The 20,950-nt window shown below is 48.5% G+C and overlaps 1 protein-coding gene across 4 annotated transcripts in view; it reads right to left on the bottom strand.

The window, feature by feature from the left end:
• Positions 1-20,950, bottom strand: part of NRP2 (neuropilin 2) — a 114,457-nt gene that overhangs the window by 69,812 nt on the left and 23,695 nt on the right. For all 4 annotated transcript variants that reach the window (XM_028510957.2, XM_028510958.2, XM_036022997.1 and 1 more), the window contains exons 3-6: positions 9,671-9,852; positions 3,779-4,009; positions 2,558-2,713; positions 706-875 (exon numbers count right to left, since the gene is read on the bottom strand). In XM_028510957.2, coding sequence (XP_028366758.1) covers positions 706-875; positions 2,558-2,713; positions 3,779-4,009; positions 9,671-9,852 — 739 coding nt within the window. The remainder of the gene's footprint in view (positions 1-705; positions 876-2,557; positions 2,714-3,778; positions 4,010-9,670; positions 9,853-20,950) is intronic.

A 20,950-nucleotide genomic window follows, 5' to 3' on the forward strand; every position in this document is an offset into this window, starting at 1 on the left:
GTGTCATAAGTCATTGCTCTAGCGTGGAGCCAGCATCTTGCTCTCCCCTGGGGATGAGAGCTGGACCAGCCTGTCATGCAAGGAAGGGTTACTCGACATGACTGCAAGTCTTATTCAGAAGAAAAGCAAACAATAGTCTGCAAAGATGCTGCGGAGCATCTGGGCGACTCGAGTTTCATTGCCGGTAGTGACATTTTCCCATGTGTTCTTCTGATAGCTATGTGCAAATCCTTCCTGGCAGGGCTCCTCCCCAGCAGCAAAGATCAGGAGAAGCTGCCATGCTCAGCTAGCAACTCAACAAGCCTGCCCTTAGGAAACTGTCTTCGGTCCCCTGCCCCCCATCAAATTCCGGGTGCCTGTCTGTGCCGAGAAAGAGGGAGAGCTGGAACTATTCACAGACTGTTCCTTGGATGTCTAGAGTGAATAAGCAAACAGCACCCTGGCCAAACGACTTCTCCAAGGCTGGGAATCTTCACACGAGCAGGGGCAGTGCCCCTTTTACTCATCATTTTTTTCCCAGCACCCAGCACAGTGTCTGGCACATGTATCTGTTTGGATGGATGAATAAACAGAGGTCTCACATATGCTGTGTTTATTTTCTTCGTGCCCTTTGTTCACTTGAGATGAGGAGCCATATCCCCCCCCCGCCCCCACCCAGCAACACACACACACACCCTGCATACTCTCTGATGTCTGAGTAAGTACCTGGAGATATTCCTTGTTGGAATCCAAGTTGGGTGTCCAGCCATTGTCATCTCCATGGAGCCGGCTTTGCTGAGGTCTCCACCTCCCGTCGGAGTAGGTAGAGGAGGCACTGATCTGTTCATTAGCAATCCTGCCAGACTCCATTCCCAGAGGGACATTGCACTGAAAGTCTGGGGCACAGAGATGGTCAAGGACAGAGTTAGGTATCTCAACCTCATACCCCCGGGACTCTCAAAGCACTCCTCCCTTCTCAGGGCAAGTCCTTGCAGGCACTCTCTCATCTTAAAGACCTAATTATACGCTCGCATTTTAAAAACAACTACACCAAGACACAGAGCTTGACAACCCCTCTGGGTCTGCAAGAAACTAAATTGGACCTAAAAGAAATCAGGCTGTGGATAAATAAGAACCATCATACAAATTAAAAATGCAATCTAAAGCACAGGAACTGTTAGCGCTGCAGGCTACAGATGCTCACAGATGCCAGATGTACCATTACGGAAGTACAGGTATACGTGTGATAGACTTGTGGCAGTTTGGGTGGGCTGATACATCGTGGGAAGCCTGCTTTATTAATAAACACCCAGGAGGCACTTTTGCTTCTTTCTTTCTTTCACGCCAGTGTCTAATGAGTTCTAGCACAGAAGACAGACATTGCAAAGCAATAAATACCTGTCTTGGGAGACCTCTCTCTAAACACATGCATGTCACTCTACATTCCCCCGAACCACCTGTCTGGGCAAATGGACCCAGAAGTCACTTACTCTGACCTTGTGTCATCAGTTTAATCGCTGTCCTTCCCATGGATACTGTGGACACTGGTCAATATTTGTGTGTGTATATGTGTGTGTGTGTGTGTGGTGAGGACCAGCAATCTTTTAATCTTTTCAGGTATCAAGCCTATTCTTTAGCTTTGTGATGGCCCTGGCCATTTGTGGGACATGGTGCAATTTGCAGTACTATTTTCTTGTCACTTGGTATGCATGAGCTCTTTGGGGGAAATGAACAAACAATCAAAAAATAAATAAAACCCAGAATACGACCCATCAACTTTCCAGCAGGCCAGGCTGCCGTGTGTGTAGGTCAGTGTGTGGTGTGCCATCTGCAACCAGGGCAGGGCTTCCCCAGCTCTAAGCATCCTGCAAGTGTTCCTTTAGTCCTTAAAGTGATCGTTTGGGTTTCTTCCACCGAAGCACATGTCCAAGAGGAGCTGATATGAAGATGTAGCTCAGGGCAAGAGACTAGAGGTCAAGTTCCATGACTGCTGGGGTCAGAGCTACACTTTCAATGCTTTGCAGAGTGGCCTGGCACATCGCAGAAGCTTAAACGGCTGTGCTTATGGGAAGTGTGAAGTGAAAGCCCAACCAGTGGACCAGTCCAGTGAGAGAAGCTCTACCCAGGGCCAGAGATGTTTCATGTCAAAATCTATATAAAGGGAGATTTAAAATTGCTGCTCTGTGACAATGGCCACTGAGACTTGGAGAGGGAGAAAAATGGCCCCAGACTCAAAAAATGTTAGCATGGGGGGAGACTTTATACAGATATCCTAATTAACCTCCCTTTTGTTCATAGATGAGAAAACTGAGGCTTGAGATGGTCCCATAATTTTCCCTGGGAATAACTAATTCTTAGAACACATGCTTTTTTTTCTTTAAAGAAACGAGCACCCAGATCGATAATTATTCTGTTTTCATTAATCTTTGCCTAACAAGAGGCTACTGCTCCATTCTCCGAACTCAGATGACATTGCAAGTTCTGTAGAAGTCCCTCTAGGCCCCTTGTCTTGGCGAGGTCAGCACACCCTCACAGTTCTGCCGGAAGGACAGACAGAGGTTCCCAAAGGCCAACTCACTCTCTAGCGGTTCTTGGGGGACCAGGTAGTAACGTGCAGAGAAGCCGTCCTTGGCCACCGCCATGTCCGTGTGAAAGGTCAGGGAGAGGATCTCAGTCGACGAACGGAGTTCGGAGGGGGTTTTGGTCCCACAGTACTTGCCAATCAGGGGACCGACTGGATATGCAAGACAAAGAAAAGTCAACAGTAAAGGAAATGTCAAACTCCATTTTCAGTATGTTCTCCTTTCCCACAACGGTGAGGCGAGTCATTTGATGAAGCGCACACCTTGGCATAAAAGAACAACTAAAGACATGTTTTAAGAACAATGTGTCATATTTTTCTTGCACATTAAAAAGTACTTTCGCTGACCTGGCTTCATTCTGCTCTCACAGCCCTGGGAGATGGGCTGGAAAGGTGTTATTATAATGCCTGCTCTACGGAAGAATAAATTGAGGTTTGGAGAGGTCACATGACTTTTCATTGTTCATGCAGCAAGGAAATAACAAAGCTGGGATTCAAACCCAAGTTTTGTGACTAAATCCTCATTCAGGAAATGAAACTGCCTAGCTGTTGAGTCTCCACAACAGGACAAAATCCTTAGAATGGCTACCAAAGCGAAAGGCTGGCTTGCTCACTGATACTGGTTATACTCAAGACTTATGCTGGTCTCCTCCTGAGCAGTTCAGGTTCCTGGTTCCTCTTGGTCTTGGGTGATGTACCTTCTTGACATCTATGACTATACTAATAACAATGAAAGTATAGCAATGATAATGATGATGACAGCAGCTTATCTACACAGATAAGACAGATAGGTTAGTACCTTGCCTAAGGTCCAGGAGGTGCTTGCTGATGAGCAGAGCCAGGATTTAAACCTCATCAGTCTGGCTCTAGAGTCCTATTTGGGCATAGAGGGTGGCCACTGAGTCATTCTATATGGGAATCCTGACAACTTGGAGCAGAGAAGAACACTACCTATAGTTTTTCTCCTCCTCATCCAGGTATCTACTCAGCCTCCTCCTATCCTTCTCCAAACAAATGTCTCCAAGGAAGGAAACTGCCTTTTTGCAGTTTCGCTGAAATCGTCCTTGGTGAAGGATAAGAAACCAAAAGCATCATGGGTCATACACAAACCCTAAGGAGTTTTGAAGTCTTGGTTCTCTCTTTGAATTTTGACTAAAGCAATTAACAGGCACAACAGGAGAGGCCGCAGAAGCGCCTGGTGACAGTGACATCGCTTACCGTGTGGAATGCCGTCCCAGATGTCCAGCCAATCGTATTTGCAGTCTCCCTCTCCCACCTGCAAGGGGTCATACTCCAGGTCAAAGGTCAGAAATTGCAGGACGATCTCCATCTTGGGTTTGGCCAGGATGGTAAAGGTGCAGTCCAAGTTGTGTGGGTACTTCTCGGGGAACCCGGGGGATTCGATGGTCCCGTTGGGGCTTGTGAAGTTTTTTGAACACTCTTCAGAGCCTGTATGGAAAGAGGACCCTAGCATTAAGAGAGTAGAAGAAGATGCCTTTCTTAGCTGTCTCTGTTGCATGGGTTATTTAAATGTTTGGGCCCAAATCCCCCTACTCACGAGGCCTTTGTTTCCACTGGAGTGGCCCTTGAAGCAACATACTCTTCACAGTCACGTTTCAAGCCCTTAAGCCAGACCCTCTTTAACAGAGAAATTAGGGAGTCGAGATGGCTTGCTCTGCATATTAGAGTAAGAGCGGTGATTGAAGAATTGGGCGGAGAGGGGCCGGTAGAAAGAAGTGTGTGTGTGTGTGTGTGTGTGTGTGTGAGAGAGAGAGAGAGAGAGAGAGAGAGAGAGAGGGAGAGAGAGAGGTTGATTCTCTTGAAAAGAGGAACAGAGTCTTCTTTCTCCATTACTCAGCTGCTTGCTCCAGAAATGTAAGTTATTTCAATCCTTAAGGAAGGCTTGCTGATTGCCAGCAGGGCAAACAATGTTACCCCTTATTTATTGCTGACCTCAACACAGCCCCTATTGTACCAGAGCCAACTAAGTGCCCCCTTCTCCCTCCAAGATCCAAGGTGCCTCAGGGGAGGGGCAAAGGGGAGCTTGGGTCTCATTCATGTCAAGACTATATTAAAACGAGTTGCTCTGTAGTGGCCAGACAATTAACAATCGACGTTTTTAGCCGGTGGATCACAGCGGGGCGTTGGGGATGTTAAAGGCCGCTCTAGCCACAAGTTTGGAAAAATGCGGCAGTGTATTGACGTTTGGAAGGCTTCTGGTTCCTTTCTGGTGGGGATGGCCTTGTTTCCCTCCCAAGCGCTTGTGTCTGCTTTCTTGGGACGTAGGAGGAGGCGTCCTTATTAAATGTAGCACACATTCTGCATCCTGGTGCGGGCTGGGAGGGCAGCAGGGGCTGTCACACTATTACAGCACTGTATCTCTTCATGCCTCTAGGTGGAGTCACCTTAAAAGAGCCCTCAGGCACTTTAATTGGGCCACCATTTGCTAGGAGGGTTCCGAGGGGGCCATCCCAGGACAATGCAGCCCAGTCTATGGCCAGAGAGTTAGAATAGATTTCATGACATCCTGATTTTAAAATTAAGAAAAGGTAGCAGGATTTATGAGGAGGATAAATAGGCACTCTAAGCATGGAGAAAAAAAAAACAGAGAAATACTCAATAAACCAGGTGTTTACTGGCTGGAAGTGTCCTCTGGGGATCCCACTGAAATATAACTATGCGATGTCAATATGCCGATCTTAGCCCGCAGTGATGTCTTTATCCGCGCGCCTGCAGAGTTCCCTCCGCGAGCCTCTTTATTGATGATGGCTTTCTGGAAAGCAGCAAATGTCTGACTTGGAAAAGGTGCCATGCAAATGAGCGGGGGAGGGGATTGCAACTTTTTTTAGCATCAGGCAGGAAATTCCAATATTCCTACCCATACCGACCCATTCATCACCTCCACCCTTCTCCCCAGCTCTGTGCTTTGGCAACGTGGGGGCCCAGACACCTGGGGCTAGAGCGAGCCTTCCCAGGGCTTGTTGGAGGTTCTCTGTGTGCCACATCTTAGCAGGTCTGCATTCCATCATTCGGGGCAGGGCAGCCCGATGGGCGGCCAGGGCCTCCCCTAGTTTGTAAACCATAGAGTCCCCAGCTTTGTTTGCCATTGGGCCCTCTGCTCCCGTGGGCCTCCTCAGTGGCCGGAAATGAGGCAGTTTGGCAAAGCCACGCCAGCTGGCAGCTCCTGGGGGGCCGAAAGGAGCTTTGAAAGGTTAGTGTTTATGACTGCTGTGCAGCCTTCTTCGTGTGGGCCACTTAGCCAGAGGAAATTAACTCTCTATTCACAACTTGCTTCCAGAGCTAGGAAAGGCATCCTGACATTGCCGCCTAGAGTCTGCTCTATTGTCCTCCCCGTCCAAGGCAAGGGGACTCTCCAACCCCCCTGGGAGTGGGGAATTGATGGTGGAATCTTTCTTTGGTCCCTCTCATCCATGGGGGACAGGGAGGGGCTCCACAATGGATGCCTAGTAAGCCCAAGAGAGGCCTGGAGAATGTGAGTTTCTAAAGAACCCAGTTTCCAGGGTTCTGAGGCCCTGCATGTGACTGGACATAATTTTTCAATCTGAAATCCTTAAGCCAAAAAAAAGTGTATCTATCTCTGACATATGGCTATACGTGGGTATATCCCCTGGCTTATTTTGAATGAGGTAGACAAACAGTTTGATCCTTTTTATGCAAAAAAAAAATCCATTATAATTGTGAATGTCTGTAATTGCACCATCTCCCTGTTTAAACTGCAGCCAGGGCGTCAGAAAGCAGGCAGGGGATTGTCACATGTAGAGTGGAAATCTCCGAAAAGGGTGAGCATCCTTGAGACAAAAGTTGAGTCTTGCAAATATCTACCTAATCCCAGATCCTTTCTGTAATGCGTTAAAAGGACTAAAGGTTAAAAAAAAATAGCTCAGTCAACAAATACTCAAGTTCACTCAGTGCTGAGACTGTCCACAGAAGCTGGAGGATTTCGGCTGTAATGAATGATCTCGTACCAAAGGATTCTGGTATGAAAAATGTCTACTCCATGTTTTTTCACTGTAAATTTTATACCAACTCTGCAAGGGGAAGAAGAATCTGCATGTATAAAGCTATTTAAAGTATGGTGGGTTTATCCAAAGCTGAGTTTGGCCTGATCGCAGATATGAATACAGTTCTTCAATTCTGGCAGTGGGGGGTGGGGGCCCTCCAGGTTTTCTCTGCCTGTGAATGACCCCAGACATTTCAGTTCCCAAAGTATCACTGAGCACCAGGAAAGAAAACTTGCTCTTGAACTTTGGTCCAAGGAACATCAGAAAACCAACAAACTAAACAACCCCACATTTTCCAGTGATTCAGTTTCCAACGTTACATTTTAAGTTATTTTAAAATTCCTTTCTCCGTTCTGCTCATGATTTGGTGATTTGAGAGCCTTTAAGTTTGTGAGTTGTTTTGACTTACCCTTTTATATGGGGGTAGTCTGGTAACATATAGACTCTTTTATAAACCACTTCATTCAGGGCAGACACGGACTTCCCACTCTGGAGACATGTCCCCTGTCTGTACCCAAGTTGTGGGTTTATGTCTGTCAGTAATTTTGCAGCAGAGTCTTGCCAAAGCAATGTGCTGTCGAAGGCTTCCAGAGCCCTCTGCACGTTTATTTGCGTATCTGTGTTTACGGTTCCCCCTTCTTTCTCTATGAATCTGACCAGCAAACATAGCTGTGTTTGTTTGGATTTCGTTAGGCGGTTCATGCATTTCTTTCATGTGCTGCACATGATACAAATGGTGTATTTTCTCTCAGGACTCCAACAGTGGGGGCAGGACACGGCACCTAGAAGAATGTTGAGTTTTGCATCCTGCACATGTATGCACTTTGGAATGGCAGGTTAGCTCGGCCCTGAGGAAACCGCCGGGCTCTCACTTTCTTTCTTACATTCCCTAGAAGTGGCTGCTGTTGGCGGGAGGTGCCTCCCACTGCAGTAACCTCCTCCTTCCTTGTACAGATGATGCCAGTCCTTCAGGCAGGCCGCCCCATTTGTCCACACCCAGGCCGCCTCTCCTGGCTGGCAGTATGGTTTCCAGGAAGTCCACAGACTTGCTGCCTCTTTCGAAATCCTACTTCAGCCTGTCCTCAAAACAGCAATGCTGAGTTATAATACCCTCTTGGGTGTTTCATCTTTTCACATCGTCCCTTCTCTCCATCATCTGCCAGTGGTGGACAGAATTAACATTCACTTTTTCTGTGGCTTTCTGGGGAATGTGGCAGCCTCCTTGCGAAACACAACAGAGGTGAGTTTGAGTGGTCCTGCCCATCTCGTCTGACTTCCTGCGGCTGGCTCCCTGGAAGGCCTTGCTTGGAGCTGTTTTCCTTCATGGTCAGCGAGGTCGAGCTGAGTGACAGCTTTAGCACTGGGGACTACGCTATCTAATAGACTTCCCAGATTCTCCGCTTGCCACACCCAATGGAACCCTAGTTTTCATAATCATAGCATGTCACACCTTTACTTAGCGCTTACTCATTGTGCCTCATACTATAGTTTTTCTTTCAATTTGCATATCTATTTACATATAATCACCCAACATCATCTACTGTGCATCTGTTCCATGCTGAGGTTTTATACACCTCTCTGGCCCACAAGAAGAGGGCAAACATTCTTTTATTTCTTTCCTCCTCTCGCTCCCCGCTGCTCCCCAGCAGCAAATGGTACAATTAGCATTTTATTTGTGATCTGATTCTTGCACAGGACTGCAGAGAATGTTGATCAAGCTCTTCAGGAGGGTCCTCCCAGCCCCCGGCCACTGGACACAGATTGCCAGCCCCTGTGACCTCATGGAGCCAGGAACCAGATGACTCACAGCAGATGGACCTTGTTGGGGGAGTGGCTCCCACTCTGGCTTGACACAGTTCCCCCGGCCCCGCCCCTTCATTGGACTCTACGCTCTTGTTCTCAGGCAGACAAATCCGACAAATATTTAGACAGAGTGGATATAAAAAGTGCTTTCAGCAGCTACCACTTCCTTTCAAGAACTGTTTAGCGAAAAAGAAAATATATATGAATAGCTCCCCTCACACTGAACTCAACAGGCGCCGGACTTGGGCCTCTCAATGACAAGGCCTCCCCTTTCACCAGGCTCCAACCACAAGTTGCCAAACCCGGGCTGGAGAGCAGAACACATCGGTAGATGGGGCGGGAGCCTCTTGGGTGGAAGAGCGGGCTGAGGGAGAAGGGAGAGCGGGAGAATAAGCTTCACTTGGCCTCAAGAAAATGAGCTCACATATCGGAGGGAAGGGCACACTGCATGGAGTGCTTAAGTGTAGGTGCTGAGCCAGCGTCTTGTGGATGAAAGTTGGCTCTACTCAGTTACGGAAATAAGCACTAGCCCATGTTCTCAGGGCCTGAGATAATCGAAGGGGGAGCTAAGGGAAAGCAGGCAGTTAACTTGATGTGAAGTGTTCTCCGCCTCTTTTTCTCCTGTCTTTTTCATTGCTTTTCGGGCTGAGGGGGGTTGGGGGTCAGCTTCCTTGGCATTTAGCAAGTGGGCCATTGACATTCAAGGGTAGAAGTGGTGAAATGGATCAGCAAGGGGGAATTTCTAGGAGCCACACCAAGCTACCACATGACTCCAGTGGGAGGGGGCAGGTCATGGTGAAATCTTTAGAGACTCCAAACACTAAAAAGATTATGTCCTCCTGTTCCATGTAATTCTAAATAAAGGCCACATTAAACCACAAAGTAATAAGGAGGAAGTTCAACCAAGTTTTGCTTTTTTCCTATGAAGATTATTGTGATTTTTAAAAAACTTTCAAAAATCAGGCTCTTTTCAAAAGTGGTTTTCTATTTCATTGGTGCCCTTATTCTTTCAGTGCCACAAACGATGCTTGTCGGCCCATCAGGCAGCACCCAGCACTAACCCTGCAACTCGCCCTTTCAAGTTGGATGATAACTTCAACTGTCTTTTCATCTTGGGCTGTTTCCAAGTTCACCTTGAACCTCTGCTCCCTCCATCAACTTGTCTATGAGCATACAACCATTACACAGCTCCCGTACGCTGTCCCCCATGGCCAGACACAAATGGCGGTGTCCCATCTTCTCTTAGATGCCCCGCTCCTGGCCTTCCACCCACGACCACACTGACCTGTCTTGAAGATCTCATAGCGCAGGGAGAAGCCTGCACCCTGCCGGGCGTAGTCGGAGGTGAACTTGATGTAGAGAACGGAGCCCGAGGAGATGATGGTGGGTGGAGCGATGTTCCCACAGTGCTTTCCCAGGAGGTCTGCAGATTCGCTGTCTCCATCTCGAATCTCAATGAAGTCATACCTAGGTGAAGACGGCACCAAGGGGCACGTATGAGAGTAGCTCACTTTGAGGAGATGAAAAGGACCCTTTGTCTTACTCCAGCTCACGGGCTCACCATCCATGTCTAGACACACAGGTGTTTCAGATTGCTACACCAAGGCCACTTATGTTTGCTTGCACACCGTCCAACACAGATATAGGAAGTTCCACTGGTTTATTAAAGCCACAGAAAGAACGGATGGCCAGATTTTTAAGGCTTTATCTCTTGCCTACATGAGAGCAGTAACATCATCATACTATCAACTATCTCAAAAAAAAAACCCCACAACCCCCCCCAAAACCAAAACAATTTCTTTGTTCCTTCCATAGCACCATTTTTATTTCCATTATGATCTCTCCAAATGTTGGCCTTTTCTTCTTAGTTCTGTATCACTGCAAGTTGCTTTTACCCATTTGAGCATCCATTTCTTTATCTATAACATGAGGCTAAAAATATCCACTTCAGAGGGCTGGGCTAGAGATGGAATGAAACAAACATAGGTAAGGTGCTAGGCACCAGGCCAGGCACACTGGGGATATTTCAGAGATGGTTTTATTTTCTGCTCCCTCCCTCATTACCCAGTTTTCTCCTGGGTCATCTCCTTTTTTCTGGTTTTTAATTATTAATGACAAAGACTCCCCACATATGGGCCACCTCCCTCCCCGAGATGACTCTGCAAAGTTCACATCGGCGATGTCTCGTCAACAACACATTGAAAAAGGGAATCAGCATTGTATTAGATAAGGCAATAAAAACCTCTCTCCCAACGCAGGGGGTGAGTCCCCAGAGACCAGCATCTCTGAGCACACCACTCCTAGGCTCAGCGAGAGGGGGAGCGGCCGCCCTCCCTACACCACCAAGGCCTGCGCTCATTTCAAACAGAATCAAACCGGCCCCGGGTGGGGAAAGACACCGCAAAGACATCTGTGCCTAGGCTCGTGGGGTGGCGCCATTTTACTTGTACAGACACACCTGGTCAGCCTTGCTATGTGCTCTGCCGGTCTGCACAGTAGCCCTGTCTGCACTCCTTCTCTGGGCTTCCAACTGCTCAGGTGGGAAATTTCCACCTTGCTCTCTTCCAACTGCTGGTCGCTATACCATTATTTACTGAAAACTATCCCCCTATTGCTGTGTATTTATTTTGCATCAACCTGTTAAAACAACATGGAAGAAATCTCTTTCTTTTGGTTAAAAAGAGGCCCTGGATAGGCTGCCTGTCCTGGGATGTGCCTGCCACACCCACAGGGTCTGAGGGGGCTGGAGGTCAGCAGATGTGGCTTGTTTGGGCCGGAGTGGCCAGAGGCCTCCCTCCAGCCCCCGGGAGCCCTATTTCAGATTGCTGAGCTACTTCCAAATCAACAGGCCTGTGAAGGAAGTATAAGGTGAGGACCAGGGTTAGTTCACTCTTTGATCCCAGAGAGCTGGAATCCTACAGTCAAAAGACTCACAGGAGTTGGCGAGAGTCTGGGGAAGGCGACGGCAGGGATTCCCGGAAGAGCTCTGGAGAGGTGGCCGCAGATTGAGAAAGGCAGGGGGGAAGGTGGTGGAGAAATCTGTGTGGGTCTGTGATTTCAGTGGGGGAGATGGTGCGGACTTCGAACAACATGCTTCCTCACTTCCAAAATAAAAGTGAAAAGACACTTAGTTTGTTCTCAAAGGAAATTCCCCAAACCTTCTGGAAAATCCCTTCTTACTATTTCTACGCTGAGGCAGGACTGCGGCCCAGTCACTCCCAGCTGAGTAATGGTGATGTCCCTCCAGCTCAGCGTGCACAGCCATGTGGATGCCTTAAACAGATCTTACCTGGTTCACCTCGATTAGCAAAGGCTTGGCCCTGTAGGCAAGAGGCCCCACCCCCACCCCCCAACTCCCACCTCCATCCCAGAAGTGACACAACTCAGTTGGGACCCCAGCTCAGCCTTATTAACTGGGTGCCCCCAGGCAAATCGCTTAACCCTTCGGCGCCTCAGAAATGGGGGAAATAAAAGTAAAAGAGGGATATCTGAACTTTTCTCCTAGAGGTGTCGTGAGACTTAAACACCGACATAATCGATATATAGTGTCAGTGCACAGCCTGGCAGTTAGTGTGCGCTTAACAAGTGTTAACCGTGACCTGTGGTCCTCACCCCCGTGTCGGAGGGGAAGAGGCTGAGCCCGGAGCAGAGGCGCCTTTCCCTGAGAGACAGAGCGAGTGGGGAGAGCTGCCGTGTAAGCAGGAACGCACATCTGTTCAAACATTTTGGAGGGCATCTTGGCACAGAGGTGAAAAAAAGTTAATATGTACATACCCTTTACTCCAGCAGTCCCACTGCTAGGAATTTTCCCTAAGAAAATAAGCAGACAACTGTGCAACCTATAAGAAGCACATAAAGAGTGAAAAGATGCTTTGTTTACAAACAGCATCACGTCCGAATGCCCAACGACAGAGGGCAGGTGAATTAGTTTCTGTATGTGGATAAAACAGAATATTCTGCTGCCGTAATAAATCGTGCTGGAGGTGCATGTTGTTTTTATGGAAAAAGGGTTCATGATATATTGTTAAGTTGAAAAAAGTAGATATTTTTAAAAGTATGTTTCAAAAACATGTATGTGTATATATTTTCTCACATACATATATGCAATAAAGTCTAAAAGAGTGCACACTAAAATATTAACAGTGGGGAGATTATGTGTGGTGGGATACTTGGTAATTTTTACTTTCTTCTTTGTTCTCTTCTATTATCTATATTGTTTACAATGAGCCTACATTTCTCTAATAAGCTACAAATATATAAAATAAAAATGCTTTCATTAAGAGTTTTTTTCAAAGTCAAAGAACTGGGAAAAATAACCCAGCTTTCATGGTTTAGCAGGTGAAAGCCTGAGTATCAGCATCACCACCACCACCGCCATCACCGCCACCCACCTCGCAGACTGGCGGTGAGGACCCAGGGACACACCTGGGGACACCTGGCGTAGTGCCGGCCACAGGGCCCAGCTCAGTGGGTACTTAGATATAAAGACCACCAGATAGCTCCAGTCTCCTTCACCCGAGGTGGGAGGGTGTCACCTGGGCTTGCCTGATGACCCACGGAGCACCTGAGGGGATTAGCAGCATCAGCCATGGGGGCAGGGCTGCCCAACAGATGCCACAGCTAGGGGCTGGCCTCAATTTCCTCAATGGACACCCGGCCCACACCCTTCTGTGTGATGCTGGCAGCCACAAATACTTCCTTGCATGTCCACATACACACAGAGTGAACAGATGCACTTTTGAAAAACGTTTGCATATAAATCAATCGTTATTATAAATTTTCTCTCTGAGCTTGCTATTTAAAGGACCCCTCCCGTGAATCCTTTTGTAAAGCAAATAAGCAGCCCTTACTTGCACTTCTTAGAAAAGCTGGACTTGCCTATCAGGTTTGCTTTCCCGGGAAAACTACCTAGAGTTTTAGTTTGGTGGTGAAATCCCCACTCCCGCCAGGATCCAGGCTCTGCCCTGTGGACAAGCCCCAGTTACCCACAAGGGCTCTGGCTGGGCTTTTTGTAGACAAGGCACACTCCAAATGACGTGCCGGCTTCACACAGAATGTCTCATTTACCTCCTGTGTGGCTGACTCATTGGGGGAAATTTTTATTAGGGATTTGCCACAGCTGGAGTAAATCTCAGAAATTTCAGTGTTGTCGGGTTCATTTGGGAAAGCTCGCAGAAGCCCGGGCAGTTTGTGGCCTTGGCGTAAACATGGCTCTGCCTCTACACCTCAGACCCAGCGTTTGCTTGGTGAAGCAATCTGGGGCACAGACTCAGGGCTCACCCCCTCCCCCAACAGTCCAGTAGGATAACCTGAAAAGCCGCTCCTTTTGGAAAACCATCATTCGTTTTCTGGAAGGACGTACAGACCAGCTAACAGACACAGGAACTACCGTGTTCGCGTTTCATTATTCACAGTCCCCCTCAAGTGAAAAAATGCCTTTCAAAGCTTTAATGCTACCTTTTAGTATTTTATTTATTTACTCTCTTAGGCTGAAGTAGCCAGCCCTCTCTACTGCTTGTTCTTTGGTGTGCGTGTGTGTGTGTGTGTGTGTGTGTGTCTAAAATGGTTCCCCAGGTGCCTTTTTACTTTTCTCCTCTCAGATTCTGACACCTACAGGTTGAACATTTGTCCAGAGGACGCTGTCTGTTTTTTCTTTCTGGACTTCAAAGTCTTGGTTTCTCTCTGGAAACCCACATCTGGGGCATGGGAATCTTGACAGTGGAATTAATTTTCAGAGTCCACGGGAGAGATATGGAAAAGCAACAGTCCCGTCGCCTCCTCTCATCACCAGGCAAGCGTGAAAAGAGGCTTTCTGCTCTCCATGACTACACCCACACCCGACACTTCTCGGCAGGAAAGGCCGGCTGACTGAGCCTGTGCAGGGAGACTCCCCGCGCCGAGGCCTGTCTCGCGGGGCAGGACGATGTCACCCCTTCCAGAGTCTACCTTTGCGAGGGCATTTCCCTATCATAGGTGAGCACTTGGGGGCTCTGAGGAACCACACTGTGCCCATCCTCTGGGATTTCGGTCTACACACCGGAACACCTGTACCCACCTGACCCGTGAAGCCATAACATTTTACAGCCAGGCGATGTCTCCTTTCATATTATTTGTATCATGAAACATTTACGACATCGCATTTGGTTCCGTGACATGCTTTTTCCAGCCTCTGGGCCTTTGCACGTGCTCTTCCCTCTGCCTACAATACCGTGAGCTTTTTCTATTGGTTGAGACCTTCTCATTCTTCTAAGTGCAAATGTTACCTCTGCAGAGAAATCTGCCCTGACCACCCTATTTCAGATGCCAATCCCTTATTATTGGGCCACCCCACCCCCCCTTATTGCCTTCATACTGTTATCATCATCTGCAAAGGGCATGTCAATGCATTTACTTGCTTGTTTAGAATCTGTGTCCTGCATTGGATAGTTGGTGCCAGGAGAGCAAGGGCCTTGGGTTTAGAATACTTGTTTGGCACAGAGCACATAGGACTCACTAACGCACTCTTGAGTGAGTAAATGAACGAGGGACTCGAGGCTGGTGCTACCCATGGACCCTGTGATGACACTTCCGAGGAGTTTAGTATGTTTGGTCCATTTCACACTGTTTGCCCATGTGTTCCCACGTACTCACTGAGCTGTTCTGGCTGTTTCTGCCTCGTGCCTCAGAAACACGCAATAGAACATTTTGAGTGGAAGAAACATCTCAAATCACGCTGACAGCATTTTCACTCGTAGCGGCAAACAAATCAACTCTAATTAAAATGCTGTCATAGCGATCTGAGATTTTTCTCACTCGTTCAAAGTTCCATATTTCCTGAGTAGATTATCCAGGCCAGAGAATTTATCACCTCCTGGAGTGCCTTTCTTCCAGGAAGCTCAAAGATATCCACACACACTGCCTTATTAATCCTTACATTAAAACCTGCAGGGAAAATAGGAGGAAAAACCCATCATTTACATCTTCCTGAAGAAGAAGCTGCCTGAGACAAAAGGAGGCTGCCAGGGGCAGGTCTGCGCAAAGCTGAAGTCTCTGGTCACTTCGGGCCCAAAGTCAGGTCGCCTGCTTCTCAGGGTTAGTAGGGACATCCAGCCTTGAGGGAGAAATCAGCTTGCTATCAGGTAGGGGTTATTTAAGAAGCAAATTTCATTTCCTTGAATTTTCTCCCTCTCACTGCTACCACGCATTTGATAAGAAGCTGGCGTTTCGATGGGATGAGCTCCCATTTACCGAGCACTTACTACACATTAGGCCCTCAGTTTAGATACTGTTTCATTCAACCCTCATTTAGTGCACGCTATGCCCTGTGCCAATCACCATCCATTTGCACATGCTGATACTGAGGCTCAGGGAGGTTAAGTGGCCTGACCAAAGTCACATGACGAGAAATGGTCAAAGGCGGGCTTTGAACCCAGGCGGTCTCACTCCAGGGCACTTGGACCTCGCCTGTGTCCCTTTGCCCATTGTTGAAGGAATCTCTGAGAGTGGAGGGAATGCCAGATTGCTAAAGCACAAGAATATTAGAAGGTACCAGAAGTAAAGAAACTGCTTGGTCTTTTTATTTAGCTGTTTTGTTTAAACAAAGCCTAGAGGACTTGGTTTAAACAAATTGCCAAATAGAGGCCATGAGCAGATTTGGAATTTGTGGTTTCAGGACTTGCCCAGTAGAAGTCTAGCATGTAAGCGTTCAGATGGGGTAACATACTAATTTTTGTAAGTGAAGTTATTTTTATATGCACATATACACCCATATGGGAACATATGGCCGATCGAGTGAGAAAATAGTATCCTGTGTATTTATAAGCTTTTAAACTATGGTCTAGAGCACATAGTCTTGAGCCCATGGATTTTCTGTAGGTCCACAGGTGAGTTTCAGTAGGTTGGGGACCCCTATAATCACATGTAGAAATGTTGTGTGTTTGTGTGTAGAAAAGGGGCCTGTGACAAAAACAAATCTTAAATTACTCTTACGCAGAAACATATCTGTCTATAAGGGTGTGTGTGCCCTGGGAAGAGAAGTATGTGGGCTTTGCAGACAGACCCATCTAGCTGCTGGCTCTCACTGATGGCGTGACTGTGGGCAATGTGTTATCTTCTGAGTCTCGGTTTCTTCATTTATAAAACAGAAGTGATAATAGTCCCCACCTTGCGGGACTGGTGGGAGGATTGCAAAGAGACATACAGGCCCAGCCTAACGCTGGATGCCTTAGGACGTGCCTGGGAGACACTGGCCGTTTTCATTATCACCTGTGTTCTACAAAGCAGGATGGTAGACTTGGGGGAGTGGACAGTCACATCCACACGATGCTTTGGAAACCAAACACATGACGATGAAATGAAAAATCATAGAATTAGAGAATCTCATCAATGCCCCACAACTTGGGTGCTGGTTGGGAGGGGGGGAGGGTGCTTTCTGAAGACCCTCCTCCTGTACAAATCCATCAACAGTGCTTCAGTCACTTGAGTTTTCGAAATTTCATTTCAATTCATTCTTGTGTTTCTGAGCCCAGGCTCTGGAACCAGCCTGCCAGGCTGGGTTCACCCAGCGCATCCCCACATTGGCCAGGTCCTGAACCGCAAGGTGCACAACTTCCCTCAGTTTGGTGAGTTAAGGCACACGGGCAGCTCAGCACAGTGCCTGGTACGTATCGGTACTCAATAAGTAGGTGTCGGCTGTGATCGCTCCTGCTGCTGTTATTATTTTTTAGTTATCTAACTTACTATTATCATTTTTTCTCTTACTTCAAGAACTCAAACAGTGCCAAGACTCTACATTTGTTTGTGTATTTGCCATGGTGCCAGTTGTTTTTTAAATAGTGGCCACTTGCAGTTCCCTTTTCTTCCTTCATTTCTTCCCACCCCCAGTCTCTGATATTTTGAGCTTATTCACAGTCCCCTCCCAGCCAGGGTCACCGTGGCTCTGGAGAAGGGAGGAAATCTGACCACCCGGCAAAGGAAGGATACGAAGAGAATAATCTAAAACAAACTGCATGGATTATTCCCCCAAACCTTGAAGGCAAGACTCTGGAAACTACAAATACCATCTATTTATAATTGCTGGTTGTTTTTCCGCAGGAGCCCTGGGATGATGGAGAGGGCCCTGCCGCTCTCATTGTTCCTGACGGAGCAGGCTGCCAAGAACACCTCCCAACGTGAGGAAGGAGGCCGCTCCAGACAGGGTGTCTGACGAGTGTCACTGCAGATGAACTTTCAGAGAATTGAGGGCACACAACAAAGCCTCCAGCACCTCTCCCCTGACCCTCCAGCCGAGCACCCCCTCCCCCACGCCCTGGCTCCCCAGCGCTGCGCATTCCTGAGGCTGCATGGCCACAGACCTGCTCGGCTCCTGGAGGTCAGCTTGGATGGGGTGTGTTTGCTTACAGAAGAAATGATTTCCTAGGCAGGCGGTGCCAGTGGGAGGTTTAAGGCTTCGGAGTGGGCTGTGTTCAGGTGACGGCTGGGCCTTTCTTCTTGTCTGCTGCACACGTCTATAGCAGCCTCACCCTCTGCGGTTAGCTCGCTCACTTTCCAATAGTGCCAGAGCCCACAGTTTGTGCCTGCTCACCAGCAGGCTGGCACTTGGACCTGAAGGTGAACCCTAGCAGGGCCAGAGCCTCCCTACCCTGTCCTAGCCGGCCTGGGCCAGTCAGACTTACGTGCCTTGGTTTGCCTCACCTCATAAATGGGAACAGGGGTCACGGCTCTGTGCCTCTTGGGGCTGACCGGGGAAGGACAGAAAGTGACTGCTTCCCACCGAGGGAAATCAGAGCACGTCACCCCGGGTCTGGGTGCTGAGAGCGTCCCTGCACTTGGCCGGGTGAAGGGCTCGCTCTGGGGCAGGTGTTCACTGGCTCCCAGGGGGTCTAACTGTGAGAGTGAACTGGGACCTGCCCATCTGTCCAAAAAGTGGGAGCCTGCCGGGAGCGGGGTGTGCTGGGCACGGGAGAATCAGTCGTGGCCTTGGAAAAGCCCTTCATGGTTTTCCAGGAATTCAGGCTCCCAATCATTTTTTTACCCGCTTTTTGCTGGCATCCAGGCTCCATAACAAAACTTGGAAAATGTGAAACCTGTCTGAAAAACGTGCCATGTGGAAATCTAAGCAGGGGACAGTTGGGGAGTAGGTGGCAGGTGTGCTGGGCCCGTCCTGGTATTTCATGCTCTCAGAGCTTCAGGTTACAGAGCTCAGAGCCTCCCCTGGCTCCAGGGCCCACGCTGTCATTGTTGTGCAGAGAGCCCCAAGCACCGCGGTGTGGGAATGGAGGCCTGCACTACTGTCTGAGCAGGAAGGAGATGCCGCCACGCCAGGGTGGAGATTCTGAATACAGCACTCGGGGGGCCAGTCAGCTGGAACTTCTTCCGCCTCGGAAACAGCCACTTGCTAAGTGTGACTTCTTGGGCGGCTGCGTTCTGCGGGCACTGTGTCTGTGCTCGGAGGAAGTGCCGTCCTGGCCACGCTCAAGCGGCGTGTGCTAAAGCGCTCCCCTCTGCGAAGGAAAGAACTGACTGATGGGCGTTCATTATGGGTGGAAGCCACAGATGTCCTGGAATGTTGGGGGATCTTGGCTGGGGGCTCCATAAGACCAGAAGGAAATATGTCTAGAAAAGACACCAGCTTCTCCAAGAAAGGGAACCAGATTGCAGGAAGTCTCCTCGAAGGATGGGAACAGTGTGAGTCACACCTTGAAGGACACAGCCCTGTGTGCTGTTGGCTTCTTGCACAGAACTGCTGGCTGGCTGGCCGGCCGCCGGAGGAGAAGGGCCCTGGTGGGCAGTAGAGACCCCCCCAGGAGCCCCAGAAGAGGAGTCAGCACCCCAGCACTTAACCCAGCAGCCTGCCAAGGGGCTTGGCCTTCATCCTGTATCTCCTTGGACCTCAGTTTCACAGCAGATAAGACCAAAAAAAAAACCGATACTGCTTTACCCTCCTACCACTCTCAAAGGGATGCCATACAGACAAATCACTTTGAACTTTTAGATGAAAGGTGCTCTATAAACCTGAGGTCTCATCAACTGTAATTGTTACGGTAATTATTTTAATGATAATAATGATGATAATGGGAGAAGAGGGTGGGCGGGCGGGGGACGAGCCCTCCTGCCTTGAGACAAAGAAAAACTCTTCCATTAAAACCTGCATCAGGATTCCTTCGGCTCCCAGCACTCAACCATCTCTTTCAAACTGTTGATCTCTAGGCTGAAATATTATTTACTTTTTCCCCCCCCAATAAAACAATGATTTGTTCCACCATCTCCCTCTCGCTCACTCTCCGGTGTGTCTGGCTGCGCCCTGACAGCCCAGCCACGGACTGTTTACACGTCTCGCTCACCCTCCAAGACTCCGGTTCAGCTCCACTGATACCCAAGGCAGCAGAATCCTCTCTGTGTGAGGAATCAATTACTTCCACTGACACTCTATTACTAGCCCTCACATCTTCGGATTCCAGATGGAGGGTGCGGGGGGTGGGGGGGGGATGGCAGGCCATGTGAAGAGGATGAGGAGGGGGCTGGAGGAGACTGGGGGAGTGGGAGGTGGGTGACCGGGAGGCAGACAGAGACTACCGACAGTCAGTATAGAGACAGAAAGCTCTCTCCCTCTTTGACTGCCCTGCTGGCATCCGGAGGTGACCGCATGGCAGGAAGAGGCAAAGAAAAGGAAGGAAGGAAGAGAAAAGGCAAAGACTTGTCGAGAATAGCTAAGGGAATCAGAGCGCCCCCAACTCCCTGGGCATTGGGACAGCAGATGACAGCTCTAGGTACACGGGCACAGGCGTACGGAGGCAGCTTTGGGTGGCAGGCTTCACACCCCAGTCCTCTCATTACTACCTGTGTTATTATTTCTCAGGGTCTCAGTAGGCCCGTCTGTTAAATGGGAATGCCGGTAGTGGCAGACCCACACGGGAGCTGCCGAAGTAAAACATGGAACGTACTTGGTGTAGTGGCATGTGACACCTGTTGAGGGTGCAGTAAACAGTTGCTGTAATTGCCTGACAGCCCTTCCACCCCAGCTACAGACATACAGTGAGGCAGAGCAGGAAAGTACTACATGGAGACTGCCAAGACGGTTGGCTACAAAGCTAGAAGAAAAAAATCATGTGGATTTCCCTTTAACATGCTTTGCTGCCCTCTCAAACCTAAGTCCAATTCACATTTCTTTCTTTCCTTCAGATTTTATTTTGACCCAGCTAACGTTTTTCAGGGGTTTTTCTCCGTTGCCTCTGCAATCAGCGTAGATGAGCTGTGAGGCACCATGTCCCCTAATGAAGGACAATTAGGAAAGCTCTTTTCTAGAAAAAGACAAGGGCAGCTGATGTATTTTTTCCCTAAGATGATTTATCCAGGCAGAAGCAGAAGGATGGAATTAAATTATCTGTTGAGTTTCTCTTAATCCAAAGATTTCAAGCCCCCCTGCCACTAAAAAGGACAAAACAAAAGAGAATATATATATATATATCCTCCCCCTCCACCTCCCTGCAGGACTCGTGACTACAGGAAAACACACAAATCCCTTTTTAAGAAAAACCCAATGTCTTCACTTGGTCAATTTCCTCTTCCTCTTTATCCCCTGCACACC

Source organism: Phyllostomus discolor, chromosome 4 (assembly GCF_004126475.2).
Source record: "Phyllostomus discolor isolate MPI-MPIP mPhyDis1 chromosome 4, mPhyDis1.pri.v3, whole genome shotgun sequence".
In the NCBI taxonomy this organism is placed as follows: Eukaryota; Metazoa; Chordata; class Mammalia; order Chiroptera; family Phyllostomidae; genus Phyllostomus; species Phyllostomus discolor.